This window comes from Aythya fuligula, chromosome 23, assembly GCF_009819795.1.
Source record: "Aythya fuligula isolate bAytFul2 chromosome 23, bAytFul2.pri, whole genome shotgun sequence".
In the NCBI taxonomy this organism is placed as follows: Eukaryota; Metazoa; Chordata; class Aves; order Anseriformes; family Anatidae; genus Aythya; species Aythya fuligula.
The window spans coordinates 7,369,575-7,394,542 of record NC_045581.1 but is presented as its reverse complement, the minus strand read 5'-3'; the positions used below and the strand labels follow the sequence as shown (position 1 = coordinate 7,394,542).

At 48.4% G+C, this 24,968-nt stretch overlaps 1 protein-coding gene across 4 annotated transcripts; it reads right to left on the bottom strand.

Annotated features, from left to right (window-relative positions):
- Positions 1–1,346: 1,346 nt before the first annotated feature.
- Positions 1,347–20,101, bottom strand: LDLRAP1 (low density lipoprotein receptor adaptor protein 1). Of its 4 annotated transcripts, none has more exons than XM_032202169.1 (9): positions 19,974–20,101; positions 15,773–15,915; positions 14,798–14,910; positions 11,926–12,040; positions 8,775–8,847; positions 8,117–8,200; positions 6,623–6,753; positions 5,201–5,235; positions 1,347–3,379 (listed from the first exon to the last, which is right to left on the bottom strand). In XM_032202169.1, the coding sequence occupies exons 1-9, from the start codon at positions 20,056–20,058 to the stop codon at positions 3,235–3,237; spliced, it is 924 nt and encodes a 307-aa protein (XP_032058060.1). In that variant the 5' UTR covers positions 20,059–20,101; the 3' UTR covers positions 1,347–3,234. The 4 variants fall into 4 exon arrangements, with proteins under 4 accessions (XP_032058060.1, XP_032058061.1, XP_032058064.1 ...); XM_032202170.1 differs by having other exon boundaries at positions 6,623–6,750; XM_032202173.1 differs by lacking the exon at positions 19,974–20,101 and adding an exon at positions 17,432–17,448.
- Between the last annotated feature and the right edge of the window lie 4,867 nt (positions 20,102–24,968).

The window sequence follows — 24,968 nt, the reverse complement described above, 5'->3', positions numbered from 1 at the left end:
CGAAGGGCTTGTGCCCGAGGTTGAGACCCTGGCTGGAACGCCCGGGCCGCGGCTGCAGGCCGGTTGGTTGCTTTAAACCAGCCCCACGTCGCGGGCGAGTACGCGGGGCCCCCCTCCCGGCTGCTGCCACTCGGTAAACGCCTGCCTCCCCCTCCCACGAGCTGCCAGCGGAGGTGAAGGAAAGGGACGCTGAAAGCTTCTGAACTGTCGCTTAAAAAAAAAAAAAAAAAGGGACGCTGAAAGCTTCTGAACTGTCGCTTAAAAAAAAAAAAAAAAAAAAAGTCACATCAAAATTAAAAGATCCATTTGTACCTCAGCACCACCATCGGTTATGCACAAAAGCAGACTGTTGGCATCCAGTACACATCATCTGAGACATCTCCTTGCACTGGAATAGGCGATTTAAACAGAAAAATGAACTTTTTTTTTTGATAGTGTTATAAATGACTGAGTCCCAAATTGGGTTACAATCAAAGTTTACAATTCATTAAAGGAATAGTGGTAAGCAAACAGCGCTGGGTGCGCCGGGAGTCTCTGCTCCACCAAGACGCGTATTTCACAATAGCCTTACGCTACTGGAAGAGAGGCATCTGCCTCCACCCAGAGCCCAGCTCTGTTATGCCCAAGGAGCATGCCTGTACTCAGGTTAAATCTATTTGTCAGCATTCCCAAATTAATTTCTCCATTTGCTTCCCAGGTGAGTGTTAGCAGTGTGATTAACCAGCAGCTGCAGGAGCCCAACTGCTCTTGAGCTAGTAGCCAGAAAAAGCCGGAATTGCAAGGAGAGGCTGGATATGCAGGGAAGTACAGGGTATTCTCTGCAGAGTTTTATTTAAATGCCAACTATTAAGCTCCCCCCAAGGGAGAAGTACGGTGCACAGTGACTCAAATACTATCGGCTAAGATGCTTTTGATTTGTTGATGAGACATACCTGTCAATGAGACTAATCGTTGACTTTCATCTTCTGTTATCATCCTTACCTAGAGGCTGATTCAGCTAAGCAGGGGCAGATATACTAAGCAGACTGCAAACAGTCACCTCCTGACCCCATCAGTACATTGCCCACGGCACAGGAGGCAGATGCTGCACGCCCTTCTGCTACAGCCCGTGTGGCCACATCTAGATCCGCTAAGCACGCCCTGGAAGCAGCGCTGCCACATGGTGCCCAAATGCAGCCATCATTTCTCCATATAGATGGCCCCAGAAACAGTCTTCTGATGGACAGAAACTTTCTCTTTTCCCACTGTTTCTGGTTGCTTACTGCTATGCATAAAGGGAAAAAGAAAACTCAAAAGACTTCCACATATTAAAAATGCCACAGTAAAAGTAAGGCCAGCACAGATGCTCCAAAAAATGGCAGAATATTTATTTTTCTCCATACAGATATTGTTTACAGCATTAGGTTTTCTTAAAAACTATATACATACATATATAGTATTGTGTATTTCAGTATATGACTCTCAAATCTCTAGAAAAGGAGAAGTACAACGTACAGAGAAAGCCTCACAGTCCATTAGGTTCATGTCTCTACTGTGTGCCTCTGTAGCATGGATGAACTTTGAGTAATTCCTTCAATCGCAAGAGAGAGATGCTACACATGACATCAAGTAAGTCATGGGCATAGTAGGTTCAAGATGTAAAATTGCTCTAAACACAATTTTGCAGAATAAGCAGGGAACACATTTTACTAAGAGACATGGTGAGTTGGCTTCCCAAGTCCTCAATACCTTATCACAATAACAGAGAAAAAAAAAATCAAATCTAAGTCAGAGTCATTCAGCTGTTTCCTAATAAACTGTTAAAGCTGACAAAGAGGTTTTGTTTGTTTGTTTACTAGCAAACAAAGAATTATAACGACCTTTCTGACGAATGAATTAGTGTTTCAAAACCAAGGTCCAAGTTACAAATCTACAAAACAGCTTAGTATACTTAGTATACTTCACAGAAGGCCACGAACATTACAAACTGTCAGTGCAACTATTTAGGATTATTAAACTTAATCTTTTAATTAGCATAAGCTTTATACCTCCATTACTTATTTTCAGTTCCACGAATAGATGAAAAGAGCTTCCTAAGCCTCACAGCAGATGTGACTATAGAGGGAAGAGGACTGGAATACCACTGAAAGGGGCACCTTTTGCTAACTGAACATCCAAGTACTGGTCTTGTCTAATCCAATTCCATCTGAGTCTATTGAGTGGACAACTACCAAATAGTTTTGAGACAGTAAAAAGGCACGCATGGCCAAATCCACTTAGCAGAGCTAAGAACACAAATCTATTGTGCTACTGGATTCAGAAAACCTGCAACTTTCAATACACTTTAGAAAAGCAGATTGGTTACTCCCTGGTGGCTTTGCTTGTAAACCAACAATGCAACTGAGCTTCAGTATTTCGAGTTGTATCAGAAACAGTGTATGTGAGCAGTTTTGAAAGAGACCTGAAATACTGTGATTTTTTTTGTTGTTGTTGTTCATTTGTTTTGGAAGAAGGATAAACAGCTTCTGAAGAGATATCACAGGCACTGCTTAGTTTGCCATTTTGGACCACTGCTTTCAGTTCAAGTTTTAAAGTGCAGAACTTCATAGAATCTTTGGGTAAAAAGCATCAATTCCTTTAAGAAGCTGGCAAAGAAAAAGCCAGAACATGTATGGGTGATTGACAACTGTGAGAGTATCACAGACATTCCCAACAAAAGCAACATCTTTGCTACCTCTTTGATTTTATCATCACTAGCAGCTGCAGCAACTCTCTTCCCCTTAGCCTAGGTAGGTGATGTATTGTTCAAGAAACAGTAGCTTAGTAACAGTCGTGCTTGCAACTGCATTTGCATCTGCAGATCTTTGTCTAGAAATGCGTATACGCAGAGACTTTGGTGTTGCATAGTCTTTTGCAGAGAGGAACAGGCACTGCTGATGGTTCTTCCATGGTATATTGCCACCAAATACTGTAGATGCTCTACACACCTTCCAATAATGTATGTAAACTGCAAAGCTATGAATAAATATGTTCAAGAGCATCTTACGGTTTAGATAAAAGGTTAAAAAAAAACAAAACCAAAAAAACCTCTCACCATTAGATTTCTAAAGCTTTGGTCTAAGTTGTGCCATAACATGATCTGACTTGGTGATGATCCCTCAGAATAGTCTCTTGTGTACAGCACCTGGAAGAGCATAATTCAGTCCACAGACTTTTACTGGTTATTCTAATGTCAGCTATTAGATAAATTTGACTTCAAAACATGAACACATCATCTTTCTCGCCTGTATTTGAATCTATTTTATCCCAATCTACAGGTGAAAGCATTTCTGCGCTCTGGATATCTTGAGCTGTCAGTCCCGTGTCGAGAACGTGAGGGTTTGTTCTCGACTGAGCAAGTCTAAGAGGGAAGAAAAAACAAAAAAAATAAGAACAGAAATGCATGCAGTTTATAGCCTGGATGCTTGATGCATCTTTAATGCCAAATCCAAACTTCAGTTATGCATTTAAAGTCCTCCAACGGAAAGTAGTAATTCAGTAAGGGGAAAGTTGGCATGTAACGTTTGCAACTCTCTCATTTATAGCTGCTTTTCTGCTTGTTTATCCTTACATTTCCCCTACAGGCATCCAGGGAATTTGCAGTCTGGACATCCCATACGTTCATGGTCTGGCAGAACAGTGTCTTTTTCCTCCTATTAGATATTGCTGGCGGGTGTGTCATTAACTGGGTTCTTATCTCAGCATAAAGGCTCCACTGGCCAAAGGAGCAGCCTCACTGCAAGGCCTGGGTTCTCATGTTGTTGTCACTCTCTGCCTGCTAGTCATTGTGGCAGCTCTAAGCAGCCCTCCTGCCTCCCAGGGCCCTGGCCTAAACATTTAACTCTTTGTGTTAAGACAAAGTCTCAGTTGGTGTTTAGCAGCCCACAGGATCAGTTTAAAGAGTTTTCATCTCCGCAGGTCCTGGACATTTCACAACACTTAACAAGCCCCAGTTTGTTGTTGTGCTATTAAATACCCCTGTGGAAACATAACACTGCAGCATCTGTTCTCCCAGTTCCACAGGTCAATGCAAATATTTCGTGTTCCATATAACAGATGCACGGCATTGAATAAACCTCAGGTAAAACTAACCACGCATGCACTTTTTAATAAAGTAGAAAAATGACCAGCAACGATGTTCTGGCAGGAGGACTTTCAAAAGCATCCACCACAGTGGATGTGCAGTCCAAATACCGTGTTACTCAAATGACAGGGGCCAGGGGCGATGCAACAGCTCGGCATCCAGCAATGTAAAACAAAAGACTGCAATAACATCTGCTTATTTAAGCAGAGCAAGGAACAGAGGTGAGAAAAACAGATGACATTAACATCAAGCAGTCCCTTTATTGAACGTGACTTTGGACAGAGTTGCCATGGAAGTGGAACCTTTAAATCATTTCCAAGACCCAAATGAGACACAAAGGTCCATCTTCTTAGGGCCAAGCACATAGTTTTTTGCACCACAACATCCCTGTCACCCTGCACAGACCTGTCTACGCAAGGACAGACAGGATAACTGACCCAAAAGAAAATGGATTTGTTTACCATTGCTGGATTGCTCAGTGTGAACCTCCAGGGAAGGTTTTAATTTGGACTTGAAAGTTGAAAGTAAGTTAAGCCACATGAACTTATGGCCGCAAACTCTGAATGTGCTCAAGTATGTTAATTCAAAATTAGTTCAAAATTAGTGTATCAGAGTTACTACAAAGCTGCAAGTGGAACTAGACTCGGCAGGGAAAGAGGACGCTGCCCTCAGCAGTTTGCTCTTGGTTTGGGGAAAGATGAGACTGCAATACCGGGATTAGTCCAAGCCTCACAGAACGGAAAGGAAGGATAAAGACCCCCATGCCAGAAGCTGGGACCAGTGTTGCCACAGCTAGCACAGGAGCTGGAGACAGGCAGCTTCAAACCTCCCTGGAAAGCAAGAGCAGACATGCTGGCTGCTTGAGGAATTAAATTTCCTATCACACGCAGCCTCTCTCCGTCTTTAAAAGGTTGTCAAAATACTGGCTTATCAGCCAGTCTCAGAGCCTGTCTTTCAATTAGGAGCTGAGATACCAATGGGGCAGTTGCCTAGGTCAGATCACAACAGCTGATTGGATTAGAAGCACTATGAAAAACACTGGTCCCTTTGGGCTAGTCCCCGGTGGTGTGAGCTCGTAAAGGGAGTTATCAGAATTACCTTGAAAATGCCTCGTCGAGACCATCATCCATTTCCTTTTTTAAAGAGATAAAAAGAGAGAGAAGTAGTTGCTAAGAGAATGCACAGAAGTGTATTTAGAGATCTAACTCCATACTTGAGCATGGCAGATTATATATAGAGAGAGAGACTTCTGAGTGCCTAAAGCAACACTTCTACCAGCAATTGGCCTCCTTAAGCAGGTTTTATCTCACTCTCCATACAAGTCACAGGGTAAGAGATGTAACTCTGGGTTGTCCAGGCTTGCTCAGAGTAGGTCCCAGGGCTCAGTCTGGGGATTCTGTGCACCCCTCACAGCCCAGAGACAGGGGAGAGGGATGGCCTTTTTCCACCATATCCAAACCTGGCTAATTCTGCCCACAGGCTGGACCTGGCCCATCAGCTGGAGTAGATTCCCCTCTGCGGTCAACTGGGTCCTTCTGAAGAAGCCAATGCCCACAAACTCCCTGCTTGAAAATTGCCACCTTGTTCTAAGATGAAAGCTGGTTCCATCTGATGTAATAACGCAAAGTATGAAAACTGCGAGAAGGGAGGGTTCAGAGACTGCTGGTAAACCTCCAGAATTTTATATGACTTGGAATTGATCTTCAGGTTTAACCTGAAGTGCCTCAGACCTGGCAGACACAAGAAACAGGCTTCAAACAAAGGCCTTTATCATTCAATTCTCCCAAATTATAACAGGCAGCATGTTTCCAGAGAGGAAACATGGAGGGAACAAGGTCAGAGGTTGGGGGTTCAAAGATCAGCCCCAGCCCTACTGGTGAGGGAGCACTTGGTTGTGCAAGAAGCTCCCCTATGGATGCACACCCAGAAACATCATCTGGGTTATTTTTCTATTGCCAGTCTGTGAAACAGTTAAGCCAGATAACTGGGTATTTTAGAGAAGCCATACATGCTCAGACAAGCAAGACAAAGCCACAAATGAGAACAAGGGAAAACTAAAAGTAATAACAAATGTGAACATAACCTGGTTTTAGTGAACAGTAGACAAAGGCCATGAACAATGATTTTTTTCCCCTGAATAGAGCAGTTAGGTGGTCTCTCAATTAAGTGACAAACCACAGAGAAATGCTGTTACAGAATAAATAATACTAAATTATCTAACAGCAGCATTTTTCAGAGCGGCTTGAAATTGCTTTAATTTATTTACTGATCCTAAAAAGGACATTAGGTACTCAATTTCTAGGTAGGACACCAAAACCCAGCTCGCTTGGGCATGTCTGAAACCCTGAATGGCTCAGCTGCCTGACAGCTCCCAGGGGGGTTTCACACACACAGAATCACACACACCAAATGCAAGTTTTGTCCAAGAGCAAGCTCTGAAAGGGGACCCAGAGCACACAAAATGGAGGCAGCATCAATCCCTGTCAGCTTGGCAGATGCTACGGTGCCCTGGGCACTTACCCACATCATGTTGTTATTTACAGAGGAGCTGGGCCCAAACATGCTGTTATCTAAATGTGCAGAGTTTGCACTGCCACTCAGGGTCAGTTTGGCAGGATCTTCTAAATCCAGCAAGTTCGCTGTGACTGCTGCTGTGAGCAAAGAAGAGAGGGAACAAGGCAGGGGAGGAAAAAAAAAAAAAAAAAAAAAAAAACAAAAAAACACAGATGACACAAAACCAACCTGTTTTGCAGCAATTTCTTTCCCTTCAGGGGAATGTTAGGGGACAGCATTGAATTCCTTCACCATGGCCACAGCTCTTAATATGGAGAAGCTACATTCACAATGGCTGAGGCTGTGGTTTCTACCCAATTAATTCTAGATACTCACATCAGGCACCTGAGATCCCCTCATCAGGGAGGCAGGGAAGGATCAGACAGATTGTCCCTCCATCAGCCATCGAAGGAGGCTCCTGGGTACATGCTTACATTCAGAAGGACTCAGGATCAGTCCTGGGCAAAGCTGAAACATCCCACCCCAGGGCTTCATAGCCCATCGGATGGGAACAGCAACCACAGAGCGGGAACAGACTGGGTGATATCCTCAGCTCAGACCATGACATCAGTTCAACATCTCACAAGGATGCATCTTTATTTTATAGGAATGAGGGAAAATCCTGCACTGGACAAGGAATAGTTTATAGCTTGGGGGCTGCCAGTACACCACAGGGAAGCCTTAAATCCTCCCCACCACACTGTGATATGTGCAGATGCAGAAATGCTCCAACTGCAAATCATCAGCCTGTGGCCAGGCAGACAACAGGGTCTATTTCTACACCAGTTGCAGCCTTGGATCTCATTTGTTCTATTCTGCCACCACTTGTGACAGATTCATCCAGTCCTGGGCCTTCACATGAGAGAATGAGATATGCCAGTCTGGAAGTAAGCCCAGTTTAATGCTATTTTCCTCTGTGCCAAATCCTCTTATCTCTGTGGCCAGCATGGAAGGGAGATTAGCCTTCTGTCCCATATCTTCCTGGCTATACATCCAGTGTTTCAGAGGACCCATGGCCAGACAATGAATTACGAGGGCTTTTACCATTTAAGTGTTTTATTTTCACACAGCCAACGGGACAGCAAGTCTTTTGGGTCCAACACAAACTCAAAATCAAACTTGCGATGTGGAGATCCATGCTAAGCTCTTAAGGGCATTACAGCCCATTTGTCTTGGATGGAGGTAAACAGATTTGGGGAGACAGCAGCTGTGTACAAGGGGGTGCAAGAGATATTTAACGGGAAGATGGAAGGATCCTGAACTCCTCAACTACACTCCAGGCACTCTACCAAGGGCAACATCTCAAAAAAAAAAAAAAAAAAAAAAAAAAAAAAAAAAAAAAAAGTGTCTGCTCCTCGCTGATCATCAAAGCCCTCCCAGGAAAACACCCACAAATGTTAGGCAGCAGCCTGATGCCCCCATCCCCAAGGTTGAGACAAATTTCTGCTGCTGGTGACTTACGTGTGTCAGGGCAAGCATGGGCATCCAAGTTTGGGCTGCTCAACCCTTCTCCTTCCAAGACGGACCTTTCCCGCTTCTCCTTCTCTGAAAAAGAAGGAGATCCTATCACTGCTGGCAAAGCATTACCCCATAAAGCCTTTTGCAAGGAGGGCCAGCAGGGACAGTTACAACAGGTCACCAGGTCTCCTCTGCCCAAAGCAGCCCAAGCTCTGGGTGTGTTTTTATAATCTTCTGAAAGGTAAAAGCAAAATATTGACAGTGGCAGGGCTCCTGAGATACCACAGATAAATACTTGGTCCTCCAAACCTACTTGCAAGAAAGGAGTGAAGCCAAAATTCTGCCTGATTGACAAGGCTGTCTAGTGAAACCTGGAAGATAACTTAAATCATGCCACAGGTTGGACCAACCTTAACAGCAGCCTGGAAATTTTGAGGGCAAGAGGAAAAGAAAAAGCACTTGAAAGCCAGAAAAACACAGAGTCATCCCTTGAACTTTTGGGTCCAACTCAAATCCAAAATCAAACTCGAATGTGGGGATCCACACTAAGAGCATAAGGACATTACAGCCAATTTGGCAAAAGTAAATAGATTTGGAGGGACTGCAGCTGTGTGGAAGAGTAGAAGTACATGTAATGAATGGAGAAAGTAATAAAACTCACCTTCCTTGGAGGCTTGCCAGAACTCAAACGCTATTTTGAACGCCTGAGCTACAGTGAGGGTGACTGCCTGGGCCTGGAAAGACAGTGGTTAGGCAGCACATTAATAGACAGGTCCTCACAGACTGAAATCATTCGGAGGCTCTGCCTTGCAGATTCACGTTAACATGGATCCATCCAGTCCTCCGCTCCATGTACTCCTGCACTGCCTGGCTATGGAGAGGTAACCAAATATTGATGGAAACAGGGACTTGCTCCATGTAGAACACAGAGCATATTGCAGACATCTTAAGCTGCAACAGGAGGATGGAGGAGGCAGAGGAAGAGACATCAGCAGCATTATGCTGCCAAGGAGAGAGAAGAGCCACTCCCAACCACAGGGTGCACAGCTCTTCACACACCCCACACCTAAACACAATCTCAACAAGTGCAACTGCTGCACAGCCCCAGGCTTGTCCCCATGGCTCCCCTAAGGCTGTAGCTCCCTGCTCAGGGGCTGTGCTGTGCAGTATCTGCCACAGAGCATCATGCCCAGAATGACCAACCCTGCAAAGGGACTCAGCACCTGGTCAGAGCCCAAGCAGCCTGGACCACACCACTGTCACTGTTGTCACACAACAGCCAGGGAGAGAAGTACAGGGCTGTGTTTTGCTGCCCTCTCCAGCACCCAGCGAGACCACGTGCATGAGGATACTCTGAGAACAGCAGACAACAGGGCAAAATGTGGCAAGTTCCCAGCTCTCCTGGACAAGGAGTAATCTGGGAGGTGCGATGTGGGAGACCCACAGAGCCTTCCCCTTCTTCCCCCCAAGCTAGGCTGGGTCCCAGGGGTTTAAACCAATACTTTGGGTTTGTTTTGCAACAGCCTCGAGCTGGACATACACACAGACAAGGCTGCAGCAGGACACCTTCATTTCAGTCCCTTCATTCCTCCCCCAGCCAAGAGTTTGAGTAGTATTAAAAAAAAAAAAAACAACAACAACAAAACACACCTTAAATAACACAAGTTGCTTAAGATGTATAAATAGCAACATAAATGCTAGTTTCATTAGGAGAAGGCAGAGCTCACTGGCAGTTTAGAGTGCAAGGAGATAACAAGTAATACACCAAGGCTGGCACACTGTAGGAGCCCCAAAGTTTGTTTTATGAAGTTACAAGCTAAACAAACCCAGATCCTGGAGCACATAACCTACAGCCCTTTGCAGTTTGGAGGACAGAGACATAGGGGAAAGTGCTGAAGGAGAACACACTTCTCCCAAAAGCCATGCAATCCTGCATGGGAAGAAGAGAGAAGACTGCAACAAAGCAATTAAGCCTTGCAAGGCACGAGAGCTCATTTGAATGTCAGAGCTATTTACATCTTTGATGGAAGTAGAAACATTTTATGGTTAAAAACTTAAATATGGTAATTAAGTACAAAAACCCCTTCACAGCTGTTTACAATTTTAAGCTTGATTCAGATTTGACAGCTTAAAGACACAGCCACTGTTGAGAATTACTCATGAACTAAAAATATAGATGAATGACATGCCTGTTGACTGGTAGCTATGCATACATTCAGGGATGCTGCCCTGGGACAGAGGCAGTGCCTGGTCTGGGAGCAGGGCACCACCTTACCAGCATGACATTCATGCATTATATAGACAAAGAGAAATATTTCTAGTTTTTGCCACAAAAGGCCTTGAAGAACTTCATTTGGAGGGAGATGTACTGTGCTGATGTATAGTGAGATAATTCATTTACCAATGGAGAGATTTAAATTTTAATTTGCAGAGCAAGGCTTATCTTCACCATGCAAGGATGGGAATGCACACCACAGGAGACACAACTTGTAGCTTCCATTACTCTCTCCCAAGAGGGGATAAAAAAAAAAAAGAAAAAAAAAAAAAGAACTGGGAGAAGTGAAGAATATTATCAGACCTGCAGTCACTGTGCTCCAGGCATGAGCAGCAGTGCCAGCCTGCTGGAGATAGGGATGCTCATGAGGACCCAGAAATCACCATACTGGGATGCACCAAAGGGAACAGCTCCTGCAGCCTCCTGGGCTATTGCTTCCTGGCTTGGAAAGGAGGGAAGCAGATCCAAGACATCCAGCTCTCTGCTCAGATCCCCAACAGACACAGCAGGTCCCTCCAGAGGAAGGATTTCTGGGGGCAGAAGGATCTGACCTGTCCTTCTCTCCTACACCCCTTCCTGCCATTTGCTGTCAGACTCACATGATGCTCTACTTAAGAGCCCCAAGGACTTTCCCACGTTATCATATGGAGCCACTGCCCAGTGATCCACTTCTCTCCCCTTCCAGCTTGTAAAATGTTGTATTCCTGCCCATCCTGACCATTTGGGAGCCCTCCCTCCATGAGATGCCCTGAATCAGCAGGAAAAATTCCACAAGAAGGTTCAAAGCAAAAACCAGAGACTGGTTTACATATGCAGGTCTCTGCTTCAAGCCCTAATTTCTGGCACAGTGGGGTCTCATACACTGCACGTCCTGACACCTCCTTCTGAGAGGACACAGCTCTGTCTGCAAAGATGTCAGCAAAAATTGAACAGGGAGCTTCAGTGGAGAAAAAGACAACAGAATAGTAAGCCCAGGATCACTGGCTAAAGGCCTCCCCCTGGCACCTTGCTATCATCATCCTCCCTGGAGACATCCTCACTTCTCCAAGCCTCTCAAGCCCATGACGTATCAAGGCTCCTGCAGTCCTGGGAAGCAGCTGCTGAGCAGGAAAAGGAGTCCCAGCTCCCAGGACTGCAGCAAGGCAGGAGGATTTCAGGTGCTCATCCAGGGCCAGGTGTTCTCACCCCAGTCTCAGACCTTGGGGGCAGAAAGGCTTTTCGTTTCCTGTCCATGTGAGACAACTGGCTGAATCCAGCCCATAGTCACACCTCCTCCTCAGGAATGTTCCATGGCAGCGGTGGGGTCCCTCTAGAGAGTGATCGCCTGCCACTGGGCAGCAATTAACTGCCTGCAGACAGGTTATAGCACCACATCAGGACCATGGAGCGCCTGCACAGGTACTGTCCCACGGCCTTTAGATGGGAAAGGACTCCCCTTGCTATAGCTCAGGGCAAAAACTGTTATTGCAGCACTCGTGCAGCCCCTCTCTGCTTCCTCCTCCTAACACCACATCCCCATTTCTTCCTCTGGACTAACCATTTTCCGTTTGGTACAGAGGAAGGCATGGCACTCCAGGTTCTCATTGAGCTGGTTCTGGGCAATGTAGGCAAATACTTTATCGTGGATCTTGTCTGCCGTGCAGTAGGATATCCTGAAAGACAGAACGAAACGTCTTGTCTGGGGCACTGCACGCACAGACCAACCAACCCCTCATCAAACCTGCCAGCAAACTCCTGCACCGTGTCTTCAAGCATCAGGGCCACGCAGTGAAGGCAGAGAGAGTGCAGGAGCACTACCCAGCTTCAGTACAAAGCCCAACACAGAGGACTTAATGCTGCTGGTTTGAGCGCAAGAGAAACTCAGAGCAGCTGCTGGCCCCTCCGTAGCCAGCCACAGCACAGCTCAGCACGAACCATGTGCATCACACAGAGGCAGGAGAGAAGAGAAAACATTTCACCTTGTGGGAGAAGGACAGGTTCTAGAAGGCAAGTAAGCACTGCAGCGTGGCAGTCTGGGAACACATCTAATGCCCTGCCTCAGAGAGAGTCTGGAAGATCTTCCTTGGAGTATAAGGTTACGAGAGGAGACAGAAAGACTTGTTTCCTCAACTTATGAATTAATCTTGAGGTTTCCCTGTGCTTTCTCAAACCAGGGAAGGAAAATGATGCAGGAGCACCAAAGAAAAGCTGTCAAAGGCTGAAGTTTGGGCTCTGAGATCTGCAGCAGCAGATGCAAGGATGCTCTGAGAGCCCTGACATGAGAACACAGGATGCAGAGAAGGAAGCTCAGCCTCCCTTGAGGGAGCATCCCTGGAACAGCTGCATCTCTTCCAGTCTCCAGGCAAGGGTTACGCTGGAATACAAGGCTCTGGAAGAGCAACAGGCTCTCCCCTCAGGGACCTTCTGGGCCAGAAGCTGCAGGACCAAGCATCTCATCTAAAGGCAGCACTAGCTGGAGCTGCCCTGGACATTTAGTGCTAGGCAGTAGGCACAAGTAGCGACTCTTCCATGGGTATACAGCAGATCAAACAGGTGGTACAGAACAAGAAAGCTCAAGGAAAAAGTGGGACACTTCGGTGGAAGTTTTCCTGTTGCCCTGCATTGCCCATTCTGCTCATGCTCTTGCTGCCCCAGAGGCTTTGTGGGGAAGGGACTGGAAAGTCCCAGATCCTGGGAGATGCTGAAACTTAAAAAGCAGCATTCAAAATGTGTTTACACTGCATTAGGTTCTCACTGCATGTGAGGATGCTTCTGCTCAACAGCCTGTGTTTAGTCTTACAGAGCTGAGCTGTGCTCTGGATTAAAAAGGCATTTGGAAGTCTAGTCCTTTCTCCCATTTGTCCCCATAGCAGCATTTCTGGTCTTTTAATAACCACGACAAAGCTGCAAAAGGTCACCTACGCAAACATGCGGCTGTCTTCCCACAACCTCCAGTGTTCACATTGAAATACGATGGGCTTTATTTGCAGGGAAAGGGCAATTCACACCCGCCTCTGAAGTGAGGAGGTTTTATAACTGCGAGGCCTCTCGCAGCAGCACACCAGTGACAACAGCCATGTTTTAGTCGCAGCCACCCTGTCCTGCTGCCTGACTGAGCACCCGACCTGGGGCAAGAGCTCAGAGGTGGCATCTCCCTGGTAGGCAAAAAAGCCAAACAGAAGACAGTAGAGTTGTTAGAGGAACTCCCTGGAAACAGCAATGGTGGAGCGTACTTGGAGAGTGAGGAGATAATCCCCACTTGCTTTCCCAGCTTTCACCCCTTATCACCAGCATCTCTGGGGAGCAGCATCAGTCCCCACATAACAGCCTATTTAAGCTGAACCAAGGGGATGCTTGTATACAAGCACTGATGGGGAGGGACAGCTTTACTGCTGGCCATGAAAGTGTCTGGGCAGGATTTAAGGTAGCATCTAAACACCCAAGGCGCGTGGCTCTGCTCACATAAGATTTTACACCAGCATAGCAATACCAATTTCGGTGTGATCACACTCATGGCCGCTTCACCCAGCTCTGCTCTTTAAGCAGTGGTTTTTATCTCCAAGGGAGGTGGCTGCAGGCGACTGCTTATTTTAAACTGGAGAAAAGCAAGTAAGTTAGTAGTCCTGCTGGAGAGAGTGCCCCAACCTAGCGCTCCCCATCCCATGCATAGCAAAGGGATGTAACGTGGCAGGTGAAGGACAGAAAGTGGAGTGTATGAAGGGTGAAAGGAGAAGGAACAGAAGAGATGGAAAGGGACAGATCTGAGCTTAGCTGTGCTCCTCCTGGCCTGCATCTGCCTCAAACCAGATACTCTTTGAAAATACACTTAAAAAAATCCAGGAGTGGATATGGGATAATCCAGCCTCACCATCCCCTCCCACACTGGTATTAGGTCTCAACAGCTGCCTAAGCCCTGCTCTTTGTCAGAGTGATGTAAACACATCAGAAGCAAAGAGCGTGGGGCGCAGCAGCCAGTAAGGGCGGGGGACAGCCCCAGCTCCAGCACTCACATCCCTCTCTGTTCAGCAATGCTCTGACCACCCTCCACATCCACCTCCTGCCTTTACCCGCTTCAGCATTTCTTCAGCAAAGCTTCACATGGCCACGGGGCGCTTGGCTGCAGATCAGCAGTGCACTCACACGAGATGTCAAGGCTCATTATGTCTTCCCTTACCGCACCACTGGACACACTTATTGCATGACATGTATGCTTCCCTTAAGTATAGGGATCACACTCCTTCTCCCACCGCTGCTTTGCTTTAAGACACGATGGTCAGAGATGTCAGTTAAGGCCTGGGTGGACATCAGAGCTGGCCACCCAGGAGGGGGGACTCAGATGCCACCACAGAACGATTGTCTCATCACACTGGGCACAGGCAGGTGAGGAGGGCTCAGGGCACACATATGCTGCAGTGTGTCCCATAACGCACCTGTATATGGAGATGTTCTCGATCAGCTCGTTAGTTCCGCTGTCATTTAACACGATCCCTCTGGGTGAGACCTTCAGAGTAACTTTCTGCAGTTTCTTTCCACTTGCTTTTGCCTTTGGAAGGAAAAGAGGGAGGGGAAAGTTGCAGGCTTTCAGCACAGACACATCTAAGGCTATATGAGCACAGCAGATCAGTCACTCTAGATATGCAATAGACTACCTAATAGACATCCTAATAGCAGTAATTAGTATTAGAGACTGAATTTACTACCAGGTGTAGTAAGGCACTTGTTAAACCATTACGTTCCCTTAAGGAGTGATTTACCCTGGCATTAGTGAGACAACGATGGGCACCCCACACCCCATACAGCACAGAGGTACAAGTCTAGGAGTCTAGCACTAGAACTGTCACCATAACCATCAGCACAAAGTCCTGGCTGGTCTGGCCAAAATATGCAAAGCTGTAAATGCATGATGGCACCCCAGGGAGTTTTCATTTTAGGACCAGTTCCAGAGCAGTGGGGTGCACCAGTGCAAATTCAGGAAGCCATGAGAGCACAAGCCCTTAAGGGAGCTGTGCTGGGAGCAGGATGAGGGATCCCAAGCAGCCAGCTCCGAGTTGCACTGACAAATCCTGCTCAAGCAGCAAGACATCCCCTGTGCCAAGGTCAGACTGTGGCTTAAAAAGTAACAAGACTTAAGGTGCCACTTCCTTTTACTTACTAGTTTTGAGCTTTCATGCTTGAGGTTACATTCAGCTCACTGCACAGCTTCTCTCCAAAAAGTTACACAGCTAGCTAGTCGCAGACCTCACCTCTGTGAGGGCTGAACCTGCAACCCTGATGGCCACCACAGCCTGCAGAAAGAGAGCTTTGCCTCCATACCCTCAGCTTTTAAAATCATCACTGGTGCCAGAAGGTGACACGGGTCTGCTCTGCGAATGCTCCAGGGCTCGCATCCCAGCACAGATACTCACAGTCGCAACAATCCTTTTGACAGCAGCTGCAGAGAGCTCCTCACCCTTCGGCTGCTCCACCAGCGTCATGCCCAGGTACTTGAGGCTGAAAAGCACCCCCTCCAGCAGCGTCTCTCGGGTATCAGTCCAGTTCTCTGGAAGCTCTAGGGGGGCAACAGAGAGGCTCTTGGAATCCCAAATGCACAAGGGAAGTTTGCCGGTAGGGCACAGCATTTCACCAGCTGGGGTCCCGTGTTGACATGGGTTGAGTGCATGCTACATGTGCTGAGCAACCAGACAGCCCTGCCACGATAGATTTCACAAGGTGCTGGTGGAAGGTGGTGGAGCAGAAAGCTGGCTGTCAGGGGAGGTGACAGCATGCTTCAGTTGCACACAACAGCAGCTGACAGGTGTTCACACAGTGGACATCACCCTCAGTCCCCACAGCTTTCCAAGGCAGCAAGAGCAACCCCCTCATTTTTTTTTCCCCAGGAAGACAAGCCTTCACCAGCCCCAGCACGTGTCAGTGACCCTTTAAGATCCATCAGCTCTTCAGTTTAACAGAGGGCACCCATGCTCACACCAAAACCAAAGGACTCCTGAGCATCAGGCCCAGCCAGGTATGGAGGGGAGGACTCAGTGCCCACCCTGTGCACCACAATATCCTTACCCTATGCTAACCAGCACCAAAAGAAAGAGGGTCCTAAAAAGGGAGATAAATTTGGAATCACACTGAAAGTCAGGCAGGCTGGAAGATACAGACGTGCATGTCCAAGTGTGACTATTCCTCCTTTTCCTGGAAAGGCATGGGAAACAGCAGTAGATTTGTAAGACTGAAATTGCACCACAGGATTTAACCTCTGACTTCCAGTTCCCGACACAGAGCTTGCAACCCAGGATCTGCAGCTTTCATATTTAAGGAATCTTGCTTTGAGCAGGAGGCAACTATACCAAGGTGCACATGATGCGCTGGCTGTGGGCTGCAGCATACAAACCAAAGCCCTCCTGTAATCATGGAATATCCTGACTTGGAAGGGACCAAAAGGATCACCAAGTCCAGCTCATGGCAGTGCAGCACCAGAGGCTGGGACATGTCGTGGTGCTCAGGTAGCACCCTATGGCCAAGAACATGCCTTGGCAGTGCCTTTCCTCCAGAAAGACGTGGTTTGTGTGTTCCTACAGTGCACACGAGAGGGGTCAGGGCAGAAGGGCACAGAGTCTTATGCCAAGCACAGGCAGCCTGTGTGCCTCTGCGGTGCGTGCATGCAGGGAGAGCCAGCCTCTTACATGCCAGAACAGACAGGCTCGGGTCGCTGCAGCAGGTGAGGGGGAAGAGGCCAGGCTCTTACCTCTGCAGGTAATGCTGCAGCCGAGGTGCCCTACAGCCCTGGGAGCAACGTGGCTCCTGGAGAGCAGTTTATGCCGGCTGCAGACAAAACATGCCCCTGAAGGCTTTGTTGCCTTGTATTCAGCCCAAGCTTTGGCTGCCTCCAAGCAACAGGGCCAAACTCAGCAACTTTCTGCAAATCCACAGCCACTTTGGAGAGCAGGGGCAGGGCTGCAGCAAGGGGGGACATGCCTCTTGAGTAACCCAAGGCATGCAGCCCTGTGGCAAGGCAAGATAGCAGATAAGCCACAAACCCGGCACCACTCCCAACATGGGTGTCAAGAAGAACCCACCTGAAACCTACCAGCAGGTCCCAAGGGGCTGCCTGCAGGGGGAAAAGAAAACCACCAGGCAAGAGCTTCTGAGCCCAAGCCCCAGCTTGGCTGAGGAGTGTGCTGCAGGGAGGGAGCCGTGCAGCTGTGCAGCCAGAGCAGGTCCTGCTGAGCAGGAGAGGGTCCTGGCTGCAGGCTGAGCCAGGCACCTGGCAAGAGGAGCTGCTCCACTCCGGGAGCCAATATGAGAAGAGGAAAACAGCTTTTCTTCACTTGGCCAGCACGAGTCTCAGAGCAGTGCTTGCTGGTGAGCACACACACAAAATCCACCCAGAGCTCCGAAGACACGTGGGATGCTGTATTCACCTTGTACCCTGTCTGGAAACAGATGATGCCAGCAAAGAGCCTGCTTTCTTCAAAAGCCAAGGGTGTTGCTGCTACCCTCCCACCCTCAGCACCCAAAGCTGGGTGACCATGTCAGGAGAGAGATTTGCACACAACAGCCAGGCAGCCGCCTGCTCCCGCTCCTTCAGCTGGTCATGGTGCATACCCCATGTTCCCACCACACACTGCCCTTGAATCCTTCCAAGGCAGCGCAGATAAGAGAAGCGAGCACCACCACCCCTTGACCTCACCTCCCTGACTTCTGCTCCGTGGCATTGCAACACAGCTTCTCCTTGCTCCCTGCATGGAGGCGGAGGGGCAGATTGGGCAAATCTAGCCCAGCACACCCCCTGCCTTCCACGGCCCCTCTGCAGGAAATTTCAGCTGGTGCACTGTTCCATCCTCTCTGCTCTGAACAGAGCATCGCCCCAGCAAGAATTTCAGCCATTTCCGGCATGTTTTTTGTCCCAGGCGTGCTCTGTGCCTTGGCTGCTGACAAAAGTTCTCAGTAGATGAAGACAAAACCTTCCCTACCCTTTCTTCTGTTACTGCCTTGGCTCCACAAGCAGGCAGGACTGCTCTCCTGGCATCAGCCACCCATGCCTCAGCTTCAGATACCATGCACAAGCCATGCCCGAGAGATTCAGGATGGCCACCCAGGCTCCTTGGCGTTTTGCAACAGCAGCCATCACATCCATCTTCTGGACAGGGCTCCGGGTGCACGGCCTCCCCCCTGACACAAGCTCCACCACCAGGTGGGAGCTCAGCACGCTGCACTCCTAGCAGGGACTCACTGAGGACAGGGACCCCGTGTGTGCTCAGGGGCGATGCCTCAGCGTCACCGGCTGCAGGAAGGCCCCGGGCACCTGCTCCTCACGCTGAGCTGAGACAGAAGCACAGGTGGTTTTGGTGCAGACACTGAAGGGCTTTTTGAAAGAAAGAAGCTGACGAGGGCACCAAGGAGTGAGCATCAACAATCTCCAAGCCGGGATTTTTTCCCTCCTTTGATTCCTGCTACTGGGCAGAGCTTTGCTCCCAGGTAAAAGCCCAGGAGAGCCTCTGCTCCATTTGGCCCCTTTGCTGCCAGCACCCCTGCTCTGGCACTGCTTGCAGCGAGCGGTTACAGCCTGGGGAAGAACCTCCAAGTGTGCCACATGAGGTGAGAGGCACGGAAACCACACGGCCGAACAGACAACAAGCTGTCAGCTTGAAGCACGTAAACAGGCAGCGAGCGTGGCAGGGACATGCAGACTCTCCTCCACGTGCCCTGCTCAGCACCATTTCCCACCACCTTCTCCACCTTTCACTTAACACAAGCACAACGCGCCCAGGCTTTGCCCTTCCCGAAGCAAGCCCCCGAGGCTGGCCTGGCGCAGGCGATGCGGCCCCGCAGGCGGGAGGCGCCTGCCCGGGACAGGCTGGTCCGCAAGGTCATTTCTCTGCAGGCTCAGGGAGGTCTGTAGCCCGAAATGAAGGGCTGCCACACTTTGCAGTTAGCAAGGAGTGTCTCTGCCCCACGGGAGCGCTCTGGGGAGCAGCTCAACAAGTCCCAGCACAGCACCAGGCGTTTGCAACCACGGGGCTGCCGGCCTCTCACCCCCCCCCCCCCCCAAAGCACCATCGAGCTGCGGTTTCACCTCCCGCAGCTCCCGGGCCCTTCATTCTCACAAAAAGGGGCAAGAACCCGGGATCAATCCCGCCAGGAGATCAGCAAAACGGAGAAGCTGGAGCGCGCCCGGGGACAGCAGGGCTCCGGGCACGGCCGGCCCCTTCCCACCGCTCCCGCGGCCCCTCGCCAACTCCGCCGGCCGCGCACGCCAAGGGGCGGCCCGGGGCTCGTCTCCGGCGGCCGCTGCAGGGACACGGCCGGCAGGAGCCGAGCGCCCGCCCCGGGCCGGGCCCACGCCGCGGCCGGAGCCAGCGCAGCTCGCGCTCCCTCCCCGCCGGGGGTCCCGCGATCTGGGACACGAGGACCGGGGCCACCGCGCCCCCCGCCCCGCAGCCCCGAGCCGCCCGCCGGGAGGGGAGAGAGGAGAGGGGAGAGAGGGGAGGGGAGAGAGGGGAGGGGAGGGGGCAGCGCCCGCAGCCAGGGCGCGGGGCGGAAGCGGGGCACGCGGGGGGGGGAAACACGGGAAGGAAGAAGCGGGGCGCGGAGCGGCCGGGTTCGCGCGGCTCTCACTCTTGTGGCGGCCGCCGGCCCAGGCCGGCTTGGCGACGCTGGGGCTCCGCAGCAGGGCGCGCCCCGCCGAGCGCAGCGCGTCCATGGCCGCTGCCGCCCCGCGGCCTCCGCAACTTGGCGGCGGCGCCGCCCCGGCACGGCCCGCGCTGACCGCGTCCGGGGGCGGGGCCGGCCGCTAAGCCCCGCCCCCCCGCCGCCCCTCCCATCCCCCCGCGCGCGCGTGCCCGCGTCCCCCCCACGCGCACACCCCAGCGGGCGGGGGGCGGGGGGCCGGAGCCCGGCCTCGGCGAGCGCTTCCCTGCGCTGGGCTCGGCCCCAGCAGCCGGGGTTACGGGGCTAGGGGGGGGGGGGGCCCAGCCCCGTGCTCGGGACGCGCCGCACGGCTGAGCTCAGGCGGCACCTCGGCGATCGGCTCCCTGCTAACCAGACCGCAGGGTCTGGCTCGGGTTCTTGGTGCGAAGAGAAGAGCGTGGGGCACACGGCGGTGCCGCCGGCCCCTGCGGAGCTCTCCCAGCACTGGTGGCACTCACCTGTCGCTCTGCCGGCAGCGCTGGCTCTGGTGGGAGCAGCAGCAGGTTATTTCTTCAGGTGCCACCGCAGCCAGAGAGTGAAAGCCCACAACGGCGTGACAGCAGCCTGGGAGAGAGGAGTCATCGAGTCAAGGTCTCAAATGTGGCCATGATGTTGAAGCCAGCCCCCCTGAAAGTCGTAATTTGAGTTTAAAAGATCCTTGCGAGGGTGAAAAATTACCAGCGTCATCTCTCCGCGAGGAAGGCAGGGCCTCGGGCTCTCAGCCTCACAGCTTTGTACCTTTCAGCCTCCTGTCGTGCCAGGAAGCCCAGGCCATCCCACCATCAAGAGCAGCCCGCAGGCAGGTGGGCTGTACAGGCCAGGGAAGCAAAGTCAAATCTCTCCATTCATGTCTAAGGGCTGAGGATGGCACAACAGCTTTTTGTTTGTTTTTTGAAACGTTGCTTTCTTGCTAGCTGTGAGCACAGCCTGTCTAACCTTCCCAGCCCTGCCATGCTCTGCCCACGTGCTCTGCCCAGTCATTACAGAAGGTTTTTTTCCTTGGGGTTATTTAAACTTTTTAAACCTTTTAAATTATTCACCCTTATCAAAACTAAAATAATTCTTTTTGAGACGACTCTTTAAACTGCCATACTTAAAAAACAAACAAACAAACAAACAAACAACCACACGCAACACCGAAATATCCAGGATTTTACAGTCTCCCGTTCTTTATAGCTGAAACTTTTCCTCAGTTTGACTCAAATAATGAAGTGTGCTTGCAGGTGTATTCTGGGCTGCTGGGATTTTGGCTACTCCTGCTTTACTCCCCCAAAGGCTGTATCTGGTCTCTTTAATGTCATGCTTGGAATTAAGCATTGGGGTTTGGCACCCTGATGATGTGGCCACATGCCTTAGGGAGGTGAAGACACCCAGCAAGGCAGCATGCTCTGTGGTACGGAAGCTCGAGACGGAAGTCAGGGCTGGGAGCATGTGCTCAGTCCCTGACAGAGTGCAACTTCAGGCTTGGCAGAGTGCAAGGGATGTCACAATATCGCTAATGGCTTATTTATTTCAAAAGAGTTGAATAACATGAGCTGAAAAATAGCAATGAATTATTTCAGTGACTTTTTTTTACATACTCCCCTGCAAAAACACACCAACGTGTATAATTCTCCAAGATGGCATTGGGTCCAGCATCCGTCCCTTTCAGAGGCAAATCTTCCTCTAGAGAATAGCCCCATTGCTCAGGTGGGGATTTTTTAGGAAAGAGAGAGCAAAATCCATTTCTTGATTTTTATGTATTTCCTTCGAAAAAGCTTTCAACCTATTCTCATCCCCTAAAGCAAGCCCCTAGGAGATTCTCCATTCCCCCCTCATCTCACATCCTTTGCTGCTGTGAGCAACCTTTTTTCTGCCACATTAGAGCAGGTGTGGATTAGGAAATTCATAGCACAGATGCAAAGGGGGTTTATTTGAACTCTGTGAAAAGCCACAATGACCTGATGTAATCTCAGCATTAGGCTCAATTTAACGCATTCTTAATTATAACATTTTTTCAGGCTTTCCTTAAGAAAATTCTGTGTTCTCATTTGTCTCTACCCAGCAGTACTGTCTGTGTCATCTCTCCTGTCACATTACTGCATTTAAGATGCTATTTCCAGCTGCTTCTACCCAGCCAGATTCAATACGTCCAGTGCTGTCTCATTAGAGACAGATTTTATTATTGCTAGTGTTGCTTTGTGTTCAGATTGTACCAGAACATTACATTCAAGGTGTAGACAGGAACAAAGCCATCAAGACTATGCAGATGTAAAACAACATATGGACAGTGCTTTGCTGCTCTGGTTGTGCAGATTTTGAAGCTAATAATAATTCTAAACATCTCTTTTCATCTTATTTAATCTTTATAATCTCCTTACCCTCCAGTCCAGATTTTCTTTGCGTGCTGAGATTGCTCCTTGTAGCTGTACGTCTCCGCTAGATCTGTACACACTGCGCATTGCCTTTGGGGAGGTGTACCCAGCTGTCCAGACGTAGACTTTATTAGGGATTTCTGTCCCAACAAAATGTCCTTGGTCCTTCCCATGAAGAGGGGGCAGGCAGGGCTGTGACTGTTTGGAAAATGCTGGTAAATAAAAAATAAAATAATAATAATTTTTAAAAAGCATTTAATGGTGAGTGCATGCAGAGACCAGAGACAATTTTATTTCCAGTTTTACTCTGGATGTGCTTTGTAGCTTTTGGAATGGTTAGTCCTTACAAGAATTGCTGTTTTACGTGCAACTTTGAGGGTTATGTTATCAGATTAAAAGTCTTCACTTCTATGAAAAAATTAGGTCTCTAGATTTTTGTGGTAAAAATTACAAAAATTGGAAGTTCAGAAAGCCAGAGAGTAAGCACAATAATCTGACTTTTTTTTTTTTTCCTTTTCCCTTTATTTATTTTTCATATTCAGACTCAGGGGAGGAGCTGACTAGGGGTTTTTGAGCTTTTAATAGCAATGCTGGAATCTGGTCACGTGGCTGCTAAGCTTGGCTCTCCAAAGGCAGAGTGCTCAGATCTCAGCTGATCACAAAGGGAACAGCAGGCACTGACCTCTCTAAAAAGCCACCAAATCCTCTTCTGGAAAAGAGCCTTGGCTTTTTCTGGCCTCTTATCCTTTTTATTTATCTTTTTTTTTTTTTTTTCTTTCAAATTGCAAAGCAAAATCCTTTTCCTATTTGGAAGCATTTTGAGATCCCTGCGTGAGAGGTGTGGCGCTCAGCAGGGATCATCAGCCCCCTTCTCTCACCCTCAAGCGGAGTCAGCAAGTGCAGGTGGCACTAGGAACTCAGCCAACAGCAAATCTAACCACGCTGTGCTGGGGATCAGTGTTACAGGGAGCAGGAGTTTGACCAAAAATGCTCTTCAACGTGGGAGACAGATCATGAATACCTCATGAATACCTTTGGCACAGGGCAGGGATCTCCATTCTGACTGGCCTAAGAAAACCTGTGCCACTGCGAATGATACTGACCGACCCTGGGCCTCGTCCTCCAGCACTAAGACCAGCAGGAGCTTTACTAACCTACAAGAAGCCAGACTGGTCCCTTTGTTCCTTTTAGCTCTGGCACTGCATTGAGACAGTAGCCAAAGTAGGCAGCAACACGGGGTAACCTCAACAAAAAAACTCAGTGACACTATTTCATGTTTTGCACAAAGATGAAAAAACTATGACATTTCTGAGTAACACTTTTATGGTGACAATTATACAAGATGATTCAAAAATGCAAATGACAGGAACATGCACACCTGGCTAGAGCCATAAGTTTTATCCCAAAAAGATATCTGTGAGTAAAATTATGAAACTTTAACACTTCTACTGACTGGTGTACTACTTCATTTTTTTTTTTTTTTAATTGAGGCATACATGCCAACTACCATGAAACTTGAAAGAAATAAGGTTTTTGGTGTTTGTTGTTGTTTTTTCTTGAGAAGAGCTTTGTCTTTCCAGAGTCCACTGCATGTTTGCAAAATCATAATGCTGGGTTTATAATTCTGCTACTTCTTAGCACATTTTTGCTTCCCATCTCTCCACAATCCCCACCCTCAAAAAACTAAAACACTTCAGAAGTTACCAGTGCAAACACTTTCTATCAGCGTATATTATACATTTGACTTTAAGCCTTTGTGCAATTTATGAATTTCTGTTAAAAACTCTTTAAAAACTCCTTGGCACAAAAGCTGAAAAATATTCTGCTCCATTTGAACTGTCAAATACAAGGTGATGTAGAGTGTAAATCGTGGTAGAATAAAATAATAATAAAAATAATAAAAAAAAACAGAACTGCAGCTTTTATTAGCCAGCTTTACAGTCTCTTGTATACAGTACATTGCACAATTCCGCCTTCACAATAACGCTTCCTGTATTAATATTGTGCCTTCCATGATGCTGTATAATCAAGGCAAGTTACAGAACACTGCTGAGTTTATATCAAAATAAACAGAAGATGTAACTTTGGTTTATAATGAACATCCAAATTACCAAGTACAATTTGCAGTAGACTGTAATGAGCTTGATATATAAGCTAGATGACAGTGAAGGGGGGAAAATAGTTTAAACTATCAAGTTTCCTCTTGAAATGTCTTTTCCCAAGGCACTGTGAACAAGACTGTTAGCAATTATCAATCACTAGAAACACCAATGGGAATATAAATATTTCACACAACAACCACCATCATATCATTCTTTATTCTCTTCTTCTTTTGCTTAAACAACGTCCCTAGAATTTGTTTGGTCCTTTGAGAGGGTAACCAAATTATCTTCTGAAACATCATGTATTTTTATTTAATACGACTATAAATCAAAGCTTTGATAGATTATTTAACCCTTTCACTGTAAAAACCAAAGGTTTTACCTCACTGTTTCTCAATGAATCTGATTTGCAAATTCAACTTGATTGTTTAAAAAAAAAAAAAAAAAAAAAAAAAAAGAAAGGGTTC